Source organism: Eupeodes corollae, chromosome 1 (genome assembly GCF_945859685.1).
Source record: "Eupeodes corollae chromosome 1, idEupCoro1.1, whole genome shotgun sequence".
NCBI classification, from domain to species: domain Eukaryota; kingdom Metazoa; phylum Arthropoda; class Insecta; order Diptera; family Syrphidae; genus Eupeodes; species Eupeodes corollae.
Genome location: NC_079147.1, coordinates 166,193,093 through 166,214,234, shown reverse-complemented (window position 1 = coordinate 166,214,234; position 21,142 = coordinate 166,193,093). Strand labels below are relative to the sequence as shown.

The 21,142-nt window shown below is 34.4% G+C and overlaps 3 protein-coding genes across 3 annotated transcripts in view; 1 reads left to right on the top strand and 2 right to left on the bottom strand.

Moving 5' to 3' along the window:
* Positions 1-6,820: 6,820 nt before the first annotated feature.
* LOC129940354 (nucleosome assembly protein 1-like 1) lies at positions 6,821-8,381 on the bottom strand. The gene has a single exon (XM_056048663.1). It carries the CDS (start codon positions 8,240-8,242, stop codon positions 7,115-7,117), a length of 1,128 nt encoding a protein of 375 aa, XP_055904638.1. The 5' UTR covers positions 8,243-8,381; the 3' UTR covers positions 6,821-7,114.
* A 3,111-nt stretch (positions 8,382-11,492) lies between these two features.
* LOC129940353 (uncharacterized) lies at positions 11,493-13,077 on the bottom strand. The gene is made up of 3 exons (XM_056048662.1): positions 12,921-13,077; positions 12,769-12,856; positions 11,493-12,705 (listed from the first exon to the last, which is right to left on the bottom strand). The coding sequence occupies exons 1-3, from the start codon at positions 12,966-12,968 to the stop codon at positions 11,708-11,710; spliced, it is 1,134 nt and encodes a 377-aa protein (XP_055904637.1). The 5' UTR covers positions 12,969-13,077; the 3' UTR covers positions 11,493-11,707.
* Positions 13,078-20,176: 7,099 nt separating this feature from the next.
* LOC129940350 (transforming growth factor-beta-induced protein ig-h3) overlaps positions 20,177-21,142 on the top strand; it is a 66,136-nt gene continuing 65,170 nt past the window's right edge. The window contains exon 1 of the mRNA XM_056048660.1: positions 20,177-20,523. Coding sequence (XP_055904635.1) covers positions 20,441-20,523 — 83 coding nt within the window. The 5' untranslated portion in view covers positions 20,177-20,440. The remainder of the gene's footprint in view (positions 20,524-21,142) is intronic.

Below are 21,142 nucleotides of genomic sequence, written 5' to 3'. Positions count from 1 at the left end.
CATCTACAACGACGAACTGTATAGGCCCATGTCTCGTCCTTTTGTGCAGGATGACCATAAAGCGCTACTTCAAAAAGGTTGGAAAGAACTTAACAGAACTTTAGATGTCAAAAAAGGCTTTAGACAATGTGATGCGCTCTCATGCGATTTCAACATAGTCCTTGAGAGAATAGTGCATAGCTTCGTAAACACTAGAGGCACTATCTTTCAAAAGTCTTTCTAATTACTAGCATAAGCATATGATATTGACATAATCGAAAGAACTCAGCGTGATGGCAATACGGCTTTTGTGAGTACAGGGGCGCCAATAATGGGTTTATGCTCCTGCTATACGGTGCAGAAGCATGGACTATGACAAAAGCGGATGAAAGCACCTAGGGTCGTTCGAGGGAAAAGTTCTTTGCTTGATCTACAGTCCCGTATGCTTAGAAAGTGGATGAGAAGGCATAGCCAAATGGATAAAAGTCCAACGACTTATATCGCTGGGTCACGTAGAGCGCATGGAAATCAATGCTCCGTCCTAGAAAGTCTATAAATCGACACCCACAGGACAGCGCTTTAGAGGAAGACCGCGGAAAGTGACCTCACCAAGTGATCTGCGCTATTGGAGACATCTAGCTAGGGACCGAGTTAGATGGAGAAGTTTATTGGGTCCTAGTTCACACCAGGACAGAAGCGGCACCTTAATTCTCAAAATGCTGCAGTTAAAAACGGTCCCTCGCCATTTTAAGAGCTCTCTTTTAAATCCTGTCCAAGAGACTCAATTGCCTTTTTGTGGGTATCTGGGCCGGAGATGAAAATTATTATTATTATAGTTTCAGACAAAAATTGGATATTTAACTTATCACCAGATCAGAAGTGTGAAAAAGACCTTACATTGTCAGAAAAAACCTAAAATGTTAGAAGCGCTTTTGGCGACGTCAAATATGCCATCACGCCACCAAAATTTATTTTGAGTATCAGATTTGAACCTGTCCACTACTACATGTATAAAACGGTCCGAAAGTAATTTCTAAACCAACGAAGAAGAGTTTCATATGCATACATTTTTGATAAGAGATATTGATGCAAAACTCCAAAAATGTTTAAAATAGAAATACTAAGAGCCGGAAGCAAATTTGGGGATTGGAGTGATAACTAAAATTCCTTGATATCAAATTAAATCCTCTGACGCATTTTATTACAGCCGTGGTCGGGTGTAACCGTAAGAAAATGGTAATTTTTTCGAGTGATGATGCAATTAAAAAAATCAGAAAAAACTCCTGACTACAAAGATGTGTGTTCAAGACGTTTATTTTCAGCCTACTTCTTGCCAGACGCATTTTAAGCTTTTCAAATGCATTTTTCAACTTAAAACTCCGATAATTTTGTTTCTATAATATATAACCATAAGAATGATATACCAAAACATTAGCAAACTTTCCCTAATTACAAAAATGTTGATGGTTGCCGCCGTCTGCTTGCCAGACGCATTTTATACCCCTATTATGGTTGGCAATTCGAGTTCGAAATTTAGTGCTACGATACAAAAAAAATAACAGGCATAAATAAAAGTCAACTCATGAAATTTCAAAAAAAAACTGTTGTGTTTATTAATTCATAATTTTCATATTTAAAAAAAATGCAAAATAAACCAAAATGATAATAACATAAATTTATTTTGGGAAGAAAACGAAAATTACAGAAAAAAATAAGAATACTTCGACTGCACAAGCATATTTGAGACAACTCTAATTTCTTGGAATTCCCTATTATAATCCTCTGTAAGTAGAACAAATATTTTATAGATAGTGGAAGTTCTTTTAATTAAAATGAATTCCTTAAGTTTCAGATCATATTTTCGACTGAACAAGGAAGCGTTTGTATTCGTTTTAAACAAGTTGGAAGGCCCATTTTAAAATGCTAGCATCTCCTTAGTCCCTGCTATACTAAAATTAACTTCTGCCCTTACATTTTTTGCTATTGGGAGTTATCAGAGCAGCGTAGGAAAAGATTTTGAACCAGGCCGACACAATTCTCGGTTTCCTTAGTATTTATAAGAAAATTGAAACACGTTTGGGGATTTATTATAAGTAAAAAAGTAAGTATTTACATACATAAAGATTTTGACATATAACCGAAGGGTTACAATTACATTTAACTTGATAGGGTAAACCAACACTCCTCCTTAACCTGAGTGTTATGGTCTAATCTCCATGGAGTTTCGGAATGATGAAATTTTGATTCTGTCCAAAGGTTTAGTAAGAGCATCAGCGATTTGATGATCAGTCCTGATATGTTCGAGTTTGATGTTGCCTTTATTGATCGTATCTTGTATAAAGTAGTGACGAATGTCAATATGCTTTGATCTTGGATGAAACCCACCATTTGTACTTTATTGCTGCTTGGCAACTCTTCCAGCGTCCAGGGTTTCTAATTAACGACTGCATTTCCTCCTCCATAGCTAGTCTCCACAAATGCGCATCTGGTCGAAGCATTGCTTCTTCAGCATTTTCTGGATCATTCTGTTTAAAATCAGGAGCAGTAAATGGAATTTTTCTAAGATTTTCATTTTCAGGGTACTTGCCTGGTATTTTGGGCTCCCTTTCGCCGCGCCTCAACACCTGCTGCTGCAGTGGGTTAGAGTTAGATTGCTGAGGGAGCGCCGAAATAGCTGCTTCGTCTGACGCATCACTGGAAATGGCATCTTCAAAAATGCTTGTATCGATATCGAACAGCTGCGACTCGTCATCCTCTTCGTCGATCTGGTGCATAACAGGTTCAGGTTCTGCAACTTTTTTCCCGAAGACTTCGTGATCATGAAATTCAACTTGAGGTTTTGTCATCTCTGATGTTAAAGTTTCAGCAACACTGGAGTCTTCGTTGATGAAGGAAACGTCTCTGCTTTTGAACACACAATTCTTTACTGGGTCGTAAAGACGGTAGCCTTTTGTGTGCTCGTCATACCCAACAACAATAGTTTCTTTTGCTTTTGGATCCCATTTTCTTCGATTTGCTTTTAGGATGTGCGCCATAGTCGTAGTGCCAAACACTTTGATGTGTGCTAGATTGGGTACTTTACCACTCCACGCTTCTACTTGTGTCTTACCTGTTCCTTTTGAAGGCTACCGGTTCAGGAGGTACACCGAGTATCCAAAAGCTTCTGCCCAAAAAATCTTAGGAAATTTGGAATCAGCGAGCAAGCACCAACATTATTAAACAGTATTAAAAGAAGCTGTGTGTGCAATTGAAGACAAATAATGTCGAACCTTGTTAAGTCTCAACATGTCATCCGATGAGAAACGAAACGCATGAAACTACTTTTTTTTTAACGGCCAGGTTACCAGGAGTAATAGGATGTGTTGACGGAACCCAGATAGGAATCGTTGCTCCGATTGAGTTGCGTCATCAGTATCTTAGCAGAAAAGGATATTACAGTTTAAACGCAATGATAGTACCATTTTTAAAGCTAGAGTCGAGATCCTTAATCTCAACTTTGTCCCCCATATATCGGACCTCTCACAAATTTACACTCTCTGCAATAGAAGAGACGTAGAGGATTTAAATCATTTCATAGCAGTTAGTCCAAAATAACAAGAAATACGACAGCTATATTTCCAAGTGAGTTTTTGCCTATGGACCAACTTATTGACATTCTTAACGAGTTATGGCGATTGAGAATTTAATATTTTTTGTGTTTCAAATCACGGCAAAAATGAACTTGTTTTCATCTACTAAAACTGTTTTTAGAAACGGGAAAGTTTATTTTAAAGATTTTATGTTTCAAATCACGGCAAAATTGATGTTTTAAGTCTCGAATCAATGAGAATGTAAAAGCTCATATTTTTTGTGTTTCAAATCATGTCAAAATTGTATACATATCTTTAAAGATTATAAAATCATTCAAAATTGTATTATTTATCTTGTTTTTTATATATACTCAAGTTAATAAATTATTCATCTGTTATATTTGAAAATTGTTAAGAAAAATCTAAAAACAAAACAAAAAAAATGTTAAACTATTTTTTTATTTTTAACTGAAATGTCTATCAGGCAAACGCCATGTCCTTACATTCTTAGCTTTAAATTAATGTAATTTTATTATCGAAATAAAGAATTTAATCTAATCTATGTATTTAGTAAGTTTTTTCCCGAGAGTAGCTTTTAGGTTTTAAGGCGTCTGGCCACAAAATGTGTATTCATTATGTTGACTCAAGATATCCTGGATCAACCCATGATTCCTTTGTATGGTACTCCAGCTTAAGTCAGTTCTTTAAACGTGGTGCTAAATAAAAGAATTTTCAATGCTGTTTGGTAGGCAGTATTTACAGTGTCGAGCAAAAGTCTTGGTACCCGTGTGGGTATTCTTGATAAATGAGTTGTGTAAATGATATTAAGACACAATTTTCAATTTATGTTTTGATTTATTCAAGTTTAAGTTTATTTAACAAATTAACACAAGAAAAACAGAAAAAATATCCTTCAAGGATCTTAAAAAAGTTATAATAAAATTATTAGTCCCTAACAACAATAGTGCAAAAGTCTTGGTACCCTAGAAGGACAAACGAATTTAATTCGGTTTCGAATGTTTTATGTTAAGAATATAATTACCTAATATTTTGTGGGAAAACCTTTGAGCCTAATAACCTCTTTTAAACGATTTTGCATAGAGTTCACAAGTTTTCGCGTGACATCTGACCCTATTAATTCCCATTCTGATACCGGGAGCTCTTTAAGGTGGGTTTTGCTCGTTATATTGTGTTTTCGAAGTCGTTTCTCTAAGACATCCCATAAATGTTCGATTGGGTTAAGATTTTTTTTTGGGGGGGGGGGTGTAACTAGCATGTGGGGCGTGTTGTAGGCGATCCACAACTTTACATTTGTAGCCGTATGCTTGGGATCGTTGCACTAATTTTTTCATAGATTTCAAGGTTTTATTATTTTTTGCTAGAAAATAGAATTTGTTTTTGAAGTTTTTCTATTGGTAAAACAAAGAATAAGGTTTTATCAAAATAAATAACTTGATGCATGAAAATTAAGCCCTTAAGTTTTCTTTTCTTTCAAAGCTTTTAATGACATGGCACTTTGAGTACCATGACTTATGCTCGACACTGTATATTTTTATTTCGTCGTTCAATTATTTTTGTTTCCATCGCGAGTAGGTGGCCCAAGTGAGTTGAAGGTTGTAGCAAATTGGTCTCAATATTCCTTTTGGTATTTTTTTGAAGAACCAAACTCCAACGATTCCATCAGTTCGACTAATTTTTCGTACTAATTTTGATTAGTTCTCTTGCAGCTGAATAAAAATGCATATTTTATAAAAGAAATGAAATATACATATGAACTTATGTACATTGTTTTACTTTCCGACATTTCTTTTACATAAGATTCGACCTTTTCTCACATAATATGAACGTTCGACAAATAATAATACGAATGACGTTCAAAACAACGAACATTCGGTAGCGAAAATAGAGTGAGAGTGAGTCGAATCAACTGTTCTCAATTCGCCAACAGGAATACAAATTTCTTACACTCACACGTTTATTCATTCGACTCGCCAATGGTGTAATAGGGGTATTAAGCATTTTTCAACTTAAAACTATAATGACTTCTTTACTATATCAGAACACTTTTCCTAAATGAAATGTGCTATCTCAAGGGATGCATCTTTAATTTCAGTTTTAATGTCCAAAACACTGAGGAACGGAAGTTAATGGGTGTTTAAACATTTATTTCATATCAATTTTGGATGAACTCTGTGATGCTTTGAAAGTATCATCTTAAAAAGTCTATTACCCTAAAACTGTTAGTCAAATTAAAATCCATTTTTGTTCATGATATAACATTTGAATTTGAAATCGAGAATTTGCCCAATTCCTCTGATAAAATCTTTAAAAATCTCCCCATTACCTCCTGTGTGGGTATGGCCATAGTAACATTTTTGGTCAGGCAACGAAATAGAGACCAGACAACAAGAGACCAACAGGACGATCTAATAAAAGATAGAGTGAAGATCTATCACAAATTGGTACAACCAAGACAAAAATAGAAATATATGGGAACCTTGGGGAGGTTCATACAAGTAACCGTTATTTATAGGTAGATGGGTAGAAATGGCGATCTCAAGGCAACCTAGTATGAGATCCAACTAGCGCTGTAGTGCGCCGTTTTGATACCAAAAACCCGTTTGACCTTTGATTGAAAGGGATAGATTTATAGAGAAGCTTCATAGCGATTATGTTTGAGCCATTTTGTCGCATTGAGGAAAAAGATTAGGTCTCTTATCTTTGTTTCAGATAGCTCATCAAGTTCGTGAAAGAATGCTTTTCCAAAGTATTTCATTCTAGTGTTTGCCAAAGCACGACATTTGCAGAGGAAATGGATTATCGTTTCACTTTCTCTCACTTTGCTACGGCAAAAGGTGTTTTAAGAGATACCCAACTTCTCTGCATGTCCGGTACAAACTGTTATTTATAACTTTTAATTAATTATTTAATTTAAACATAGAAATTAATTTTTAATTGAGGCAATAAAAGCTTATAATAACAGAACGCTGCTTCTGATCGTACAAAAAGAAAATGACCACACCTAAATTTGGTGTGAATAAAAGATACAGACACAATTAAAAAATGAGCTGCTGCTTATTAATGCTGAACTCTTCCCTATTTCGTTAGCCAATTAATAAAATTATCTATGATTCATTTATGAAGTATGAGATCGGAATAAATTAAATTTGTATTGAACAAAGAAAAATCTCCATCAACCAAAGATTAAAAAACCCATCAAAGTTATTCCTGTTTGTTTTAAAAAAAGTAAAAATTAAATAAAAGACCAATAATATTTTTACAGACAAGTGTATCTATTTATTTAGAACATTTAGACAGACATATGTCCGTTTTAAATTTAATTCTTTTATAGAAAAATTGAGTTTTTTTTTATTCTGGACATGGAATTCAATTCTTTTACCAGACTACAAACGATTACAGTTAAAATGTGATTTAATGCATTTTCTTTTGGAAATAAATTTAAACAAAAAATAGTGATAGTCACATTCGTGACATCGGAGAAATGCAAAACGAAAATATGTTATAGAAAAAATATAATAAAATCTCATGCGAATTCTAAGTCCATCTTACTGATTGGGACAATCATTTGGACTTTGCTTTTTTTTGTTGCCAGCTGTCTTCTGGACTGCAACATCTTCATCACCCTCATCCTCTTCGTCTTCTTCCTCTTCTTCATCATACTCATCACCATCGTCGTCTTCGTCATCGACAATATCACCGGTGTAGTAAAGGACTGCCTTAGGAATGATACGAGCCCTCAAGAAGTGTCCAATTTCAAAGTCTGTTGCCAGGATTCCCTGGGAGTCTTCATCAACCTCGCTCTTATCGTCTGGAATCTCTGGTGGCTTGAAGAAATTAAAGAAGGAATCGTTTGGAACTTGCTTGGTGATAGTTCTGACAGCACCACGTTCCTTATGCTTCTGCTTCTTGCGGATCGTTTTAACAGTTAGGTTCATGCCCTTCTCCCAGTTGATGTTGCAACCCTTGCATTTGTAGATCTCAGGTCCTTCAAACGAGAAGGGGTATTCCTCCTCGATAGCGGCCTTCAAGAAGTATTGTTTGGTTAGGATCGGATTGGAGAAATATTCGTTCTTGTCGAAGTGGAATTCCAGAGTGTAAGAGTGCTCTTTGTCCTCTACGTATTTGATTTGGATGTCACGGAGCTTCTTCAGTAAAGGCTCATCGTGTTCCTGCACCATTTCTGATAGGATCTCGGTATTACGGAAAATAGTTAACCAGAAATTGGGGATACCCTCGACATCTTCGCTAAGTGCCGGCTTGATGTCTTTCATTTTTAGGGAAATGTCTTTGACCCTTTCGGTAATTTCTAGATCCTCTGATTCTTTCCATTTGGGCGTCTGCTCTGGGGGATCCACGCTTCCGGCGACAATTTCCTTTCTTTTGTCGAACAATGGCTGATACTTTTCGTGGTACTTCTTTTCGAGGCTATAGACCTCCTCGTAGAATTGAGCCTCCAATTCAAGTTGTTCCAATTGGATGTTCTTGAGTGCAACTACACGATTTTGGACTTTTTTCGGCAATGACTTTACCATTTCGTGCAATACTTGACGACGCATTACGGCGGACATGAAATGCGGTGGATTGCATACTTGCAGTAAATTTTTGTCATCCGTGTCGCTATCGTTGCCAGACTCTACTTTGGCCACAACTTTGGAAGATTCCTTTTTGCTCATTTTTCTGGATTCAAGTATTTCCTCTGCAGAAATGCTTTTTAGATTTTATATAAATTCAGAAAAATAAGTTTAATTAAAAATGGTGAGTGGAAAACGTGCTGCCTACTGAAGGAACCAAAAACGTAAAGACTGTCACTTGATTAAGTGGAATGGAACGTAAAGTAGAAAAATTAAAAACGCAGTTGGGAAGGAAGTGTTTGGAAAATTGCGTTTTTGCTTAAAGAAATGAACAAGTTCAGCTCGTATTTTAAGACAAATGTAAATTTTTAAATTAATATTAGCTTTATGTGACTCCAAAAACCATAAGATTTAAAACGATTTATTCTGGTCGTTGTTCTCGTTGGAAGTAAATTATTGGCTTAACTTTCTTTTAATGTATCACGCAATTTCGCACTAGGTTTTTTTTTAGTTGGTAGATATATGCAAATAAATAATAATTATGACAGTTTAAGGGCGAGGAAACATTCTAAAACAAATTTCAAAGCTAACTTTTTCACATAGTTTGTTTTGACATTTCTTAACTGTTTTTTGTTTCAATGGACAGGGATTTAAGGGATTTGAAAGTAAGACAAGCTTCTAGTATCTGCCAGCTGCCACAAAATAGCCTTCCAATTAAAGAAACTTGATTTTAAGGTTAGCCAAGAAAAAATTCCCTAACTATCAAGTCAAGTGTGCTTATGTCAAAATGACAGTTCATGGTGTTTTTCATGCAACTGCAGTATTTTATAGACAATAATGTTTTTGGTAGTTTTTGTACGATGAACTGACAGTTGACTGCAAATTAAGTACCTAATGATGTCTGAACCTGACCAGTGTTGACATACATGTTTTTGTTGGAAAGTTGTTTATTAACTTCAGAAAAACAAAAACCATGCTTTGGGCGACCAACTTTAAAGTATGAAATTTAATGTTTTACCTGCTTCCATCAACAATCATTTTCGTTGAAATTATTATAAGGCTTTGTTTCACATATGTCAAAATAAAGTTCTAAGTAGTTATCCGCCATTTAAATTAGTTTCGAGTTGAATCATCTCGTAAGCGAACATAATGTTTTGAAGCTATTCATAAATTATTGCGTTGGTTAACTACTTGTTCGTTATTCCAATTTTGCTTTAGCTCAGAAACGCAAGAAGTACCTGGGAGAATTCTTCTATAACGATCTAAGCAATCTCAATCATATTGACATAACCTGGGGAGTCATTCCGTAATTTCCGAAGCGTTAATCTTCAAAACGATTATCATTAACGATATCGTCAATAATTTGCTTCACGTAACTTTATCACTATTGTCTTGTTCAATCGTTTTCAGTATAAGTTCGGTATATTATAGTATGACTGAAATGTCAAAATGAACTCAACGAATGATAATGCTTGTTCATTAACTTGAAAATGTTATTAAACTTGGTTTTTCTCTATGTCTATGGGAAATTTTGAAAATTTGCAAATGTAATGTGATGTTTATTGTTATTGTCACTTTTTGTGTTTTAATTTGTTGCCGCTGAAGATAAAATTATAATATCAAAATGTTTGTTCAATGCCCGATATTTTTGTAAATTAGGTGCATTAATAAACCCAATTTTTCCCAAGGGAAGGAAGTGAAGACTTCATTTTATTCACGGGGAACATAACTTGGCTTCAAACATTTTTTGTTTCCAAAACTCATTTGGATTAGTGCATTGTGCAAGAGCGATACTAAAATCGCCGCCTCAAAGTTTCAATAGTTACTGCAAATTTTAATATTGAAGGTATATACATTATGTATGTAGAACGACAACCGCCTGTCAAATTTATTGTTTATAATATCATAAAGTCCTCTTTTGCAATTCCAAAACTAAGTACAATTTGTAATATTTAACAACAATTAAGAGATATTACTAATGTTTTGCATACAAAAAAATGCTTACTGCTTATGGGTTAGAATAGATAGGACGTCCCATTCATCTCTTAATTTTCTTCGTAACCGAATTCATTTCTTTTTTTGAGTTTTTATTTTCATTTTGTAACAAAACTAAACTACACCGAAACTTTTTTACTTCAATTTGCTTAGTTACTTACTTACTTACTAAAGGTGGCGCTAGAGTCCTGTGTGAACTAGGGCCTCACCCAACAAACTTCTCCATATAGCTCGGCCCCTAGCTAGATGTGTCCAATTTCGCCATCCAAGTTGGGTGAGGTCACCTTCCACTTGTGCGCACCACCTGATCCGCGGACTTCCTCTACTGCGCTGTCCTGTGGGTGTGGATTCGAGACTTTCCAGGCCGAAGGATTGGTTTCCATGCGCTCTACGTGACCCAGCTATCTTAGTTGTTGGACTTTTACCCTTCTGGCTAAGTCTACGTCGCTGTACAGCCCGTACAGCTCGTCGTTCCATCTTCTCTTCCACTCCCCTTCGATGCATACGGGACCGTAGATCACACGAAGAACTTTTTTCTCGAAGCGACCCAAGGTGCTTTCATCCGCTTTTGTCATAGTCCATGCTTCTGCACCGTTTAGCAGGACGGGGATGATAAGGGTCTTATATAGCAACACTTTGGTCCCTCGAGAGAGGACTTTACCACTCAATTGCTTTCTTAGTCCAAAGAAACTGCGGTTAACAAGATTTATTCTGCGTTTGGTTTAAGCGCTGGTGTTGTTTTCTGCTTTTACAGCGGAGGTAGACGAAGACCATGACTGCCTCAAAGTTACGTCTGTCGATGGTGACGTTTTAACCAAGACGTCGGTGTTGTATGTCCATTCTTGACGACAGCATGTACTTTATTTTGCCCTCATTAACCGTTAAACCCATTTTTGCAGCCTCTGCTTCAATACTCACAAAAGCCCCATTGACGTCACGCTTTCCGATTATGTCAATGTCATCAGCATATGCCAGTAATTGGACAGCTTTTGAAAGATAGTGCCTCTAGAATTGACGTGTGAGCTCTGCACTATTCTTTCAAGCACGATGTTAAAAAAATCACATGACAGCGCATCACCTTGTCGAAAACCTTTTTTGACGTCGAAAGGTTCTGTTAAGATGTTTCCAACCTTTATGGAGCAGCGTGAATTCTCCATGGTCATCCTGCACAAACGGAGGAGTTTGGCAGGGATGCCAAAACTAGACTTGGCATAATACAGCTCGTCCCTGTATATGCTGTCATATGCGGCCTTGAAATGGATGAAAAGATGGTGGGTGTCGATTTGGTGTTTTTGAGTTTTTTCCAGGATCTGCCGTAATGTGAATATTTGATCAACTAAAAAAAACTATTAAACTATTAGATCCTAAATCTGAAACTGTTGCGCCACCAAATTTATTATTTTTTTATTTAAATACATCAATCAAAAAATACAAAAAATCAAAATATTTAATTTTACCGTACCATAACAATAATACTATTTAAATGTATAAACATTATTTGTATGTACATAAATGTTCCCGCTGATGTACCATTTTTTTAACTACAGCAAATTAATTATTTAAATTGAATTTTCAAAGTCTAAAATTTCCTAGAAATCCCCTTTGATTCCTTTGACGTATACTTTGCTCAGCACGGCTAAGACACACAAAATCCAAATCATTTTTAAGATCACTAGATTTTTGATATTTTTGTTCTGATTTTCCTTTAGAAGCAATCTTTAAATTATTGAATCTTGAACTTACTCCTCCAAGATTGTCAAAATCTAAACATTGATCCTTTTCAGTTCGTCTAGTTTTTGTTGAAGTTACAGCTGGGTTCAAATTAAATCGTTTGGAGTAGCTCGAACCTGGTGATTGTAATCTTGGGTTTTGTTTTTTCGGAGGTATTCCAAAATTAGGTATTTTTGCCTTAATAGGCAATAGACGGAAGGGTGAAAGTCCTGACACATAGTTTTCATTTTTGCCATTCTCAGGCTTTCTTATAATGGGTATGGTCATAAGTTTGTTATAATGTTCAATTGAAGGATTATTCCATCCCTTGAAAGACAAATTCCATGAATCTTCTTTTGGCGTTTCAAGTTCCCCACTAGGAACTTTTTTTTTTATTGGACAAATTTTTTTCTTTAATACATCGTCGACTGACATCAAATCTGTACAAATTGTTGGCGAATCATCAATTTTCTTAGCATATTGTCCATAGTAATTTGTTTTTGGGATCAAGGATTCAATTTCTCTTATCCTCTGAGAGCTCTGGACGGGCTTGTAAATCTTCCGTCGGTATTCTTCTTGGATATTTAATTTATTCCGAATATCATTTGACTTCGAACTGGAAACACTGGAAGCGTATCTGCGCTTAGGGTAGATTTTGAAATTTGGGGTTTTGAGAAGCTTCTTAGTTGAATTGACAAAACTATTTTTTCTTGTAATAGCTGGTGAACGATAGCCATTAGAACGAAGTTTTGAACTGGGTTTATTAGATATAATGGGTATGTTAATTTTTTCAAGTATAACTTTTTGAAAAGGAACTCGATTTTCTGATTTTCCTGCCACAACTCGGGGTTTATATAAATCTTTAAATGATGAAGTTGGTTTCTAGTTAGTTTTTGAAAATTGTTTTAATATTTTTTTAATACCATTTTTAAAATTGTCCGGACTTTTTCTATACAACTGCTGTACATAACTGTTAACAATTTCAGTTGTATTTTTGGCTGCAATCCATGGCTGCAATTAGAAAGATATTAAATAATCCATTGCATGATTGAAACGAAAAACTGGAAGTGCTTACTTTAAAATTTAAATTTCCACGAGCAATTTTGTTAACAGTAGTGGCCATGCCTGAATATTAATCGAATAATTTTATTCTCAAGAATATGCTATGAACGTTAGATTTAAATGAAAAAAATTTGACTTAAAAGAATTTGTTAGCTTTCCTTAAATAAAAACAAAAAATACTAAGTTTTAGGGAAATAGGTGGTTTTAATTGTTTGTGTACTACAGTGGTTTTAAATATCTGCATAAGTGGAAATTTGACCATCTTATTTCCTTCCCAAACTATTGTTTATGATTTTTTTTTTAAATTGTGTTAGTTGAGGTAAAAGTTTATGGAAAAACAATAATGTTCATAGAAATAAGATGTGCCATGAGTTATTGAACTACAGAAAAACATAAAAAAATCTTTTAATCAAAGCAGGTTCATATTACTTTTAGTTATGTTATAGTTATGGCTTATGGAACAACTTTAATTTGAGAATCCAACAGATTTTGTTTATAATAGTTGTAATTTTTTAAACATCAAGTTCAAGTTCCTAAAGCGGCCAATAGACACACTTGTGTCGGTGTGCAGAAATGTGTGCTGTGTGTGGGCTGGAGCATACACCGATTTTCAGTGTTAGACACGGGCCAATAAAAAAACACAATATTTTAATTTTTCTGTGTCGATGTGTCGATAAGTGTGATCGTGATGTGTATGTGGATGCGTGCGCACATTTACTATTCAGTTGCACGTGAATATTTGTGGAGTGCAGTGCGTGGAAAGTTGTTTCAATAAAAGCTTCAAGCTCAAACGTCACTCACTCTGATGTTTTCACTCGAGAACTTTTTCAGAAGTAATGTGAGTATGATTTGGCAAGTCGTATGGGGCGGAATGCCAGACCGGGTGTCAGGTCAGTACACCGGTGCTTCAATCGCAAGAGATCGCTAAATTCTTCTTCATCATAGTGGAAGGACCACTTCTGCAGACTGTATAATTCCGCTATCAGGCAGATGATTCATTCAATATAGACAACGAAAGCCAACAATTCCGTCTTCCCGACTAAGACGAAGTATAGATTTTTATATCTAAGCTGAAGTCTAATAAAGCCGCTTGAATGCTTGAATGCCGAACTCTTCAAAGCTGCTGGAGATAATTTGTAAGATATGGTCGGAAGAAAGCATTTTCGATAATCAGTATTGTTTGCCCGATACTGGAAAAAGAAACCTTTAAACTGCACCAATTACAGAGGAATCAGTCTCCTTAACATCGCTTACAAAATCTTCTCTGCCGTAATATGTGAACGTCTAAAGCCCATTGTCAACAACGTAATAGGTCCTTATCAGTGTGGTCTTAGACCAGGAAAGCCTTCAATCGATCAAATACTCACATTACAGCAGATCCTGGAAAAAACCCAAGAACATCGAATCGACACCCACCATATTTTCATCGATTTCAATGCCACATGCTGTCACATGTACTAGCTGTATAGAGACATATCTAGTTTTGGCATCCCTGCCAAACTTGTCCGTCTGTGAAGGATGACCAAACCAATCGCGCTGCTCCAAAAAGTTGAATACACCTTAACAGAACCTTTCGATATCATAAAAGGGTTTTGACAAGGTGATGTTCTTGAAATGACCAATTACTAGCATATTGGCGAGTATTGAGGCAGATACGGAAAAATGAAGGACCACCAGAAAGATTGCTCAGATTTCCTTAGTGCCTTCATATATTTACTAAGGTATAAGAATCACAGTGACAAGCCAGTCATGTGGCTTTAGCTCGGTTAAAGAGTTTTGACAGCATGAAATAGAATAAACAGAATAGTTGAAGAACTTGAAATGTATTAATTATTATTTTATTTTAAGGATACAAATAGGTTGACAAATTATTTAATATGTCTTAAAGAAGAACGAAATATCGCAACGAATATCTTTATTTTTGATTACATCATTTTATTTAAAGGTATTTAAGTGGAATCGTCATTTAAGAAATGCAAATAAACAGTCACAGAATAAGTTTCTGAGATCGATGATGCTTGTGGATCATTTTACATATAGATACAAAAATAAATCTAATACCACTTTAAGAGAAAAATATAAAATAGAGATAAAAATGGGAAAAATGACGCGATGGGATTATGTCATTTACGTACAGTTTAGTGATTCAAGTGAGAAGAAAATTTAGTTTGACACTGTCTTGAAATGTGTGGAAATAGGCAGGTTCAGACAACATAAGGGACTTCATTTGCAGTCAACTTCATTGTTTAAACGTACAATTTGACCAAGGCAACTAGTTACTTTTTCAAGTGTCATAAATTTTAAATTCAGAACTTTACTTCACAAACCTCTACAACAATTTTATAGTACAAAAACTACCAAAATCATTATTGCCTACAAAAAACACTTCTCAGGCAAGCTACAAGTCCATCACGATTTGTATTTTGTATTGTTAAGAAATATTACTTATTTCTTTTCCAAATCTACAAGGAACCTTTTTACAGAAAGCATTAAATGAATTTGTGCAGACAATAAATAAATCATTGAGTAATAAAGTTTAGCTTTTAGTTGAATGAAAAAACATGATCAATTGTCATTTTGACATAAGTTGACTTGACTTGATAGTTAGGGAGATTTTTCTTGACTAACTTTCCAATAAAGTTGCCTTACTTGGAAGGCAAATATTTTTGGCAGCTGGCCACTCAGATCCTAGAATCGTGCCTTACTTTCAAGTCCCTTATGTCACCTGAATCAATGTAAAAAAAATCATAAAATAAATAAGTAAATTTCCAATCAAGGTTTTAAATATGAAAATAATAAAATGTTCACCCACTCAAAACATTTAAGAACTTTTGTCCCTAAAATAAAACATTATGTACATTTTTTCTAATGATATGAGCTTTTGTAAATAGATCTTAAAATGCTAGCTTCAATCGGGCCTTGAACCAAAAGTTCAAGTTGATACATGCGACTTGTTGAGTTTTTAAATGTTTTGCCAAACGGCAGCCATAGAGTAGCCATTTGTGATAATGATGCGGTCCTAAAAGCATTATCAATAAAAAGTATTTCGTGTTTATCAATTTAATTTGTTAGCTATTTTTTAATTTTTTTTGTGAAGTATTTTGTTTGTTTTCAGTTTTCTATCTAGTTTTTCTTATGTTGTTGTTGTTCAAGCTGAATTATCGAGAACGCAGTTGACATCAAATTATACTTCTCCAGTAGGTAGATTTATTTATGGTTTTTCGTCATTATCCGATCTTAAAACTACACTGAGTGCGATGAAGATCATCATGGTCTTGAAAGATGTTTTAGTAATTTATCGGAAAACATAAGGACTGAATGTGTTTTACAGAGTTGCTCTTAATTTGAGTCAGGGTTGAAAATTTTTGAATTACAATATCATTAAGTCATAAGTTGGTAAATGGCCTTTTTAACATAGAAATTGTATTCATAATAAAGAAAATAACTTCTGAATTAGGAAACATATAAGTCATAAGCTAGTTAGTGACTTATGATTTAATAATAATAATAATAATAATAATAATAATAATAATAATAATAATAATAATAATAATAATAATAAATTCAATTCTTAAGTTAGTCGGTAGATTGCATGTTCTTTTATATATAAGTAACATATTTGTATTGAGCTGCTTCGTAAATCATAGCTTATATATTGTCAAAATCATATTTTTTCCAAAATATATTGCCCCGTAGTAAAAAATATCTTACAATTTTTCATTACGAGCAGATTTCGTAATAAAGTTTTTCGGAATTCGTAAAAGTTTTCGGTTACGATGGAATTTTTTACTTAAAAATTAAAACTTAAAAAAATTCATAAATCCAAGTCACTTTTCGCATACAAAATAAAATCTACAAAAAATGGTACCCAACATTGGTTAAAATAGACATTCTATTTTTGATATCTCATGAATCAACCATGTGCTAAATTTTCTTAGAAAAATCCAATTAGTAATTGTACTGCTACTAAAATTGGTAAAAAATGGTTTTCGACTAAAAACCTCGTTAGCAAATATAGATTTCGAAATCAAACTACTTCGCCATATGCAAAATGTTGTTGGAAATTTTTAGTTAATTTCTTAATAACAATTGACAACAACAATTGACAACTTTTATGAAAAAAAGTAAAACCAACAAAACGGTTTTTTGTTGGTTTTTGACTCAGGAATTAGGAGAACGGTTGAAGATATTGAATTCAAATTATTTATCTCACACAAAATATTGTTATGAATATTTTGTTAAAGCCTTAAGCAGACAAATCGACAGACATTATGGGAAGTTATCAGGGTGGCTCGCATTCCAGTCTCTTTTTACATTTCTATTATTAGAAAACTATCCACTAAATTTTTTTAAGAGTCCTTTATGAGTCATTATCTGTAGATTAGATCAGATTAGATAGATTTTTATTGCTCGTCTTTAATAATTTGCATTGTTTACAAAAATTAAAAAAAGCATGGCATAGTTGACAAAACATAAATTGGAAACTTATTTTGTATGAAATATAATTTATAAATAAACGAATTAGGTACATGATTTAATTTTTTTTGTTTGAATAGTTTACTATTGAAATTAAATATTATCTATAACTTAGAGCCAGTTTGCAGTACATACATATACAGTTTTTTAAGGTCGACTTTGTTCAACAATGATACAATTTCATTTTCGTTCAAAAAACCCGTTCCAAGAACATTTCTCCTGATGTCTTTAAGAATTGGACATTTACCCAGGAAGTGAAATACATCTTTTCTCAGTTGTAGATTACATAAGGAAGGACCATAATATTGGTAAATCCTCCCTATGTGGAATGAAGTTAATTGGTATGAGTTCACTACGCAGTTTTACCATCATCGAAATCTTATCTACGCTGTATTCATCCCGGAAATAGTTATTCGCCTCGAAATTGTGATTGAGTTGACTGTCCACTTGCATCATTTAGGAATTTTTCCCAAAACATATCATCCACTTTTGCAATTAGGTGGTATAGTGATTCTTTCCATAGATTGAAATCAAAGTTATCTATGTTAAGGTCCACGACCATCCCGACCTCTCTCGAATAGTTTAAAGTGTGCGATACTTTTGTTCGACAAACACCTACTCCAAGATGCGCTGATGGCGGCTTTTGCACTTCTAAGCTTTTCTCTCAGAGCGTTTCCATATCTAAATTTTTTGTCAAAATCACTCCAAGGTATTTGAACTCTTTGACAATCTCCATATTTTCACGATTGTTGTTCCATTTTTCATTAAGGCAGTTTCTACCTCATCTGTTCTTGAAAATCATAATATTGGAGTTTTCCATGTTTACTATTAGGTTCCATATTTAACAGTACTCAAAAATCCGGTTTATCATAAGCTGTAGTGATTCTGGAGATGACGCGAGAACAACAATATCATCCGCAAACAAGAGTACTGTAATTAATTCTCCCACGTGTTCGATACTAGCAGGTAAGAAATCGACTAAGTCTTAGATAAATAGAGCGAATAGGCTTGGACTCATCGTACAACCTTGTCTAACGCCTGATTCAGTTCTTAACCAATCCGACCTTTCTGTACCACTCTATACTGCTGCATTAGTACCCATATACAGGCTTTGCAGGACTCTTCCAAATTTTAACGACACTCCCATACCAAAGACCTTATAGAAAAGAGCTTTCCTATTCACCGTGTCAAATGCAGACTTAAAATCCACGAAAAACGCGTATAACTTCTTCCTTCTTCTTATAAATGAATCCGCAATGCTTTCCAGAACAAAGATATCACGATTGTTGTGTAACCAGATTTAAAACCTGCCTAGATTCTTTTAACAGCTTACTTTCTTCAATCCATTTACTGACCCGTGTTTGCAGAACAGCTGTGAATATTTTATAACACGAATTTAAAAAGGTTATTCCTCGATAGTGTAGTACCCGTGGCATGATGGTTAGTGCGTTGGACTGTCATGCAAGGGGTCTTGGGTTCAATCCCTGCCTGCGACACCTTAATTTAAAAAAAAAAATAATTTTCTCGGGTACTGCCTCTTGCGAGGAATTGACAAATCCTTCAAGAGTAATTCTTGTCATGAAAAAGTGCTTTCTCAAACTAGCCGTTCAGATTCGGTATTAAAATAAAATGTAGGTCCCTTCCATTCCTGACAACAGTACTCGCACACAGGAATGGTTGAGAGTTGTAAGTCACTAGGCCCTGGTTCACAACGGACTGTTGCGCCACCCCATTTGATTTGATTTTGATTCCTCGATAGTTCGACATCTCAGACCAGTTTCCTTTGCCCTAAATTCTTGAGGAATCATATCTGTTTCCAACAGCTCGTTATAAACTGCAGTACGCTTACTTATTAGCTCAACAGTTCCATACTTACAAAATTCCGCTGGTATCCCATTGGAACCCTTTAAATCCTTTATTTTGTTCATACCTGGATGTGCAAAATGAAAGTTGTATCCTTCATGAATTGGGTTTAGCAAATTTTTAAAATGGTCTGCCAAAAGCAAGGGCATCAACTTGGGATGGATTTTGAAGGTTTTGCCATTCAAATTGTTCACCAACTTCCAAAAGTCCTTCAAGTGTATACAATTTGATAACCGTCTAGCTTCTCTCTCAAAGAATTTTGTTTTCTTTTGGAAACACAAAGTCTTGTAATAGGTAATTGCTTGAAAATTATGTCTTTAAAAGTGCTCATGGCTTGAGCGACGATAAGCTCTTAACCATCTAAATGATAATTTTCTGGCCTTTTTACCATCTAGATCAAAAAATGACCTCTTCTAACTGACTCAGGTTATATTGCTGATAACTTTGGAGGGAAGTGTTAATTAGTTGGTATGGAACTCTATTTTTTTGGTTCCACCTAAGTTTTGGTATGAGTCTCATAGGGTTTGAGTCCTCAGTTGCCATCGATCTGTACAACAAAAGTTAATATCTTTACTGGTTTTTGAGATATAGACGAAAGAAAAACGCGCGCACATAAATTTCTCTAAAAATCTTTTACTCAGATTTTAGGGAACATAAACCGTCGAGAAATGTCAAAATTTTCAATTCAAGAACAATAACTTCCTATGGAAAGTTAATAAATTGAAACATTTTAATAAATTTAATAATCTTTTGAAAAAATCATAACCAAAACCAATACTTGTCCCTTTAGAAAATGATTCAAGTTAAACAGCCATTGTAGTTGTAGCTTGTAGGTAGGCAAGGCACAAAGCAGAATTCCAAAAACAATCACAAATGATCTTCTTCCAGAAACGTCGGCATTTGTTATAAATGCACGACGGGAAGTTCTATACGAATTCAGTACGATTTTATAACTCGGCCGATCAACAAATAGAAAAGAGAAGCGTGATCAGTGATCACTGAACATAAGAAGTGCAATCAAATCAAAGTGAACTCCAATTAATATTTTCATCTTTGTATATAATATTGTGAAGACAAAGTGCAAAAAAGTATAAACCAAATATTGACATACGTTTTAATTTAATTTTTGAATAGTTCTGTGAAGTTCTGGGAAGAAAAATTAATTTATTGTTGAAATAGAGAATAATTTGAATAATGGGGCAGTTGGTATTCTTGTGGGCAACAATTGTGGTACTGATCTGTGCTGGAGGATACGTCAGTTCGGTTCCATTTTTTGAGTAAGTCTTTTTTTTTACTTATCTTTTTTAGTCGGAGTTCTGTTGAAGATATATGTACATACATCTTTTTCTTCATTCCAAAGAGAATGTCTTGAACTTATTTTTGACTTTCGTTTCCTCATTTTGTTGTTGTTTTTGTGAAAGATTGGTTCTTGTATTTAATTATGGTAATCTATTAGGTACATAGCGGTATTAACGGTGAAAAGTGTGAAAAGATAGTTTTAATTATTTGACCGTGTTAAGTTTGAGTTGAAGAAGCCCAACATTTTTTTTTTAACGACTGTGTTGACCTAAAAACCTACCTAACGGTCATTGTTCTTCGTATTGGTCTTAAAAGCAATATAAAATGTTAAGGAATAAGGAAAACAATATTTAATGTTGTGGTACATATCTGTTGAATGCGATAAAATGCAGACAGGAAATGCATCTCAATGAGCTTGGATTTAAGTGGATCTAACTGGTAGCGGGCGGTAATTTAACATTCTTAAATTATTATTCTTTTTGTTTAATTAATTTTCATTTTCCTTCAAATATTGCATTCACTGCATTATCTGCGAACAGTGTACAGATATTATTAAAATTATAAAAATCAACTCAAAGTTTAATTTAAAAATGCAAA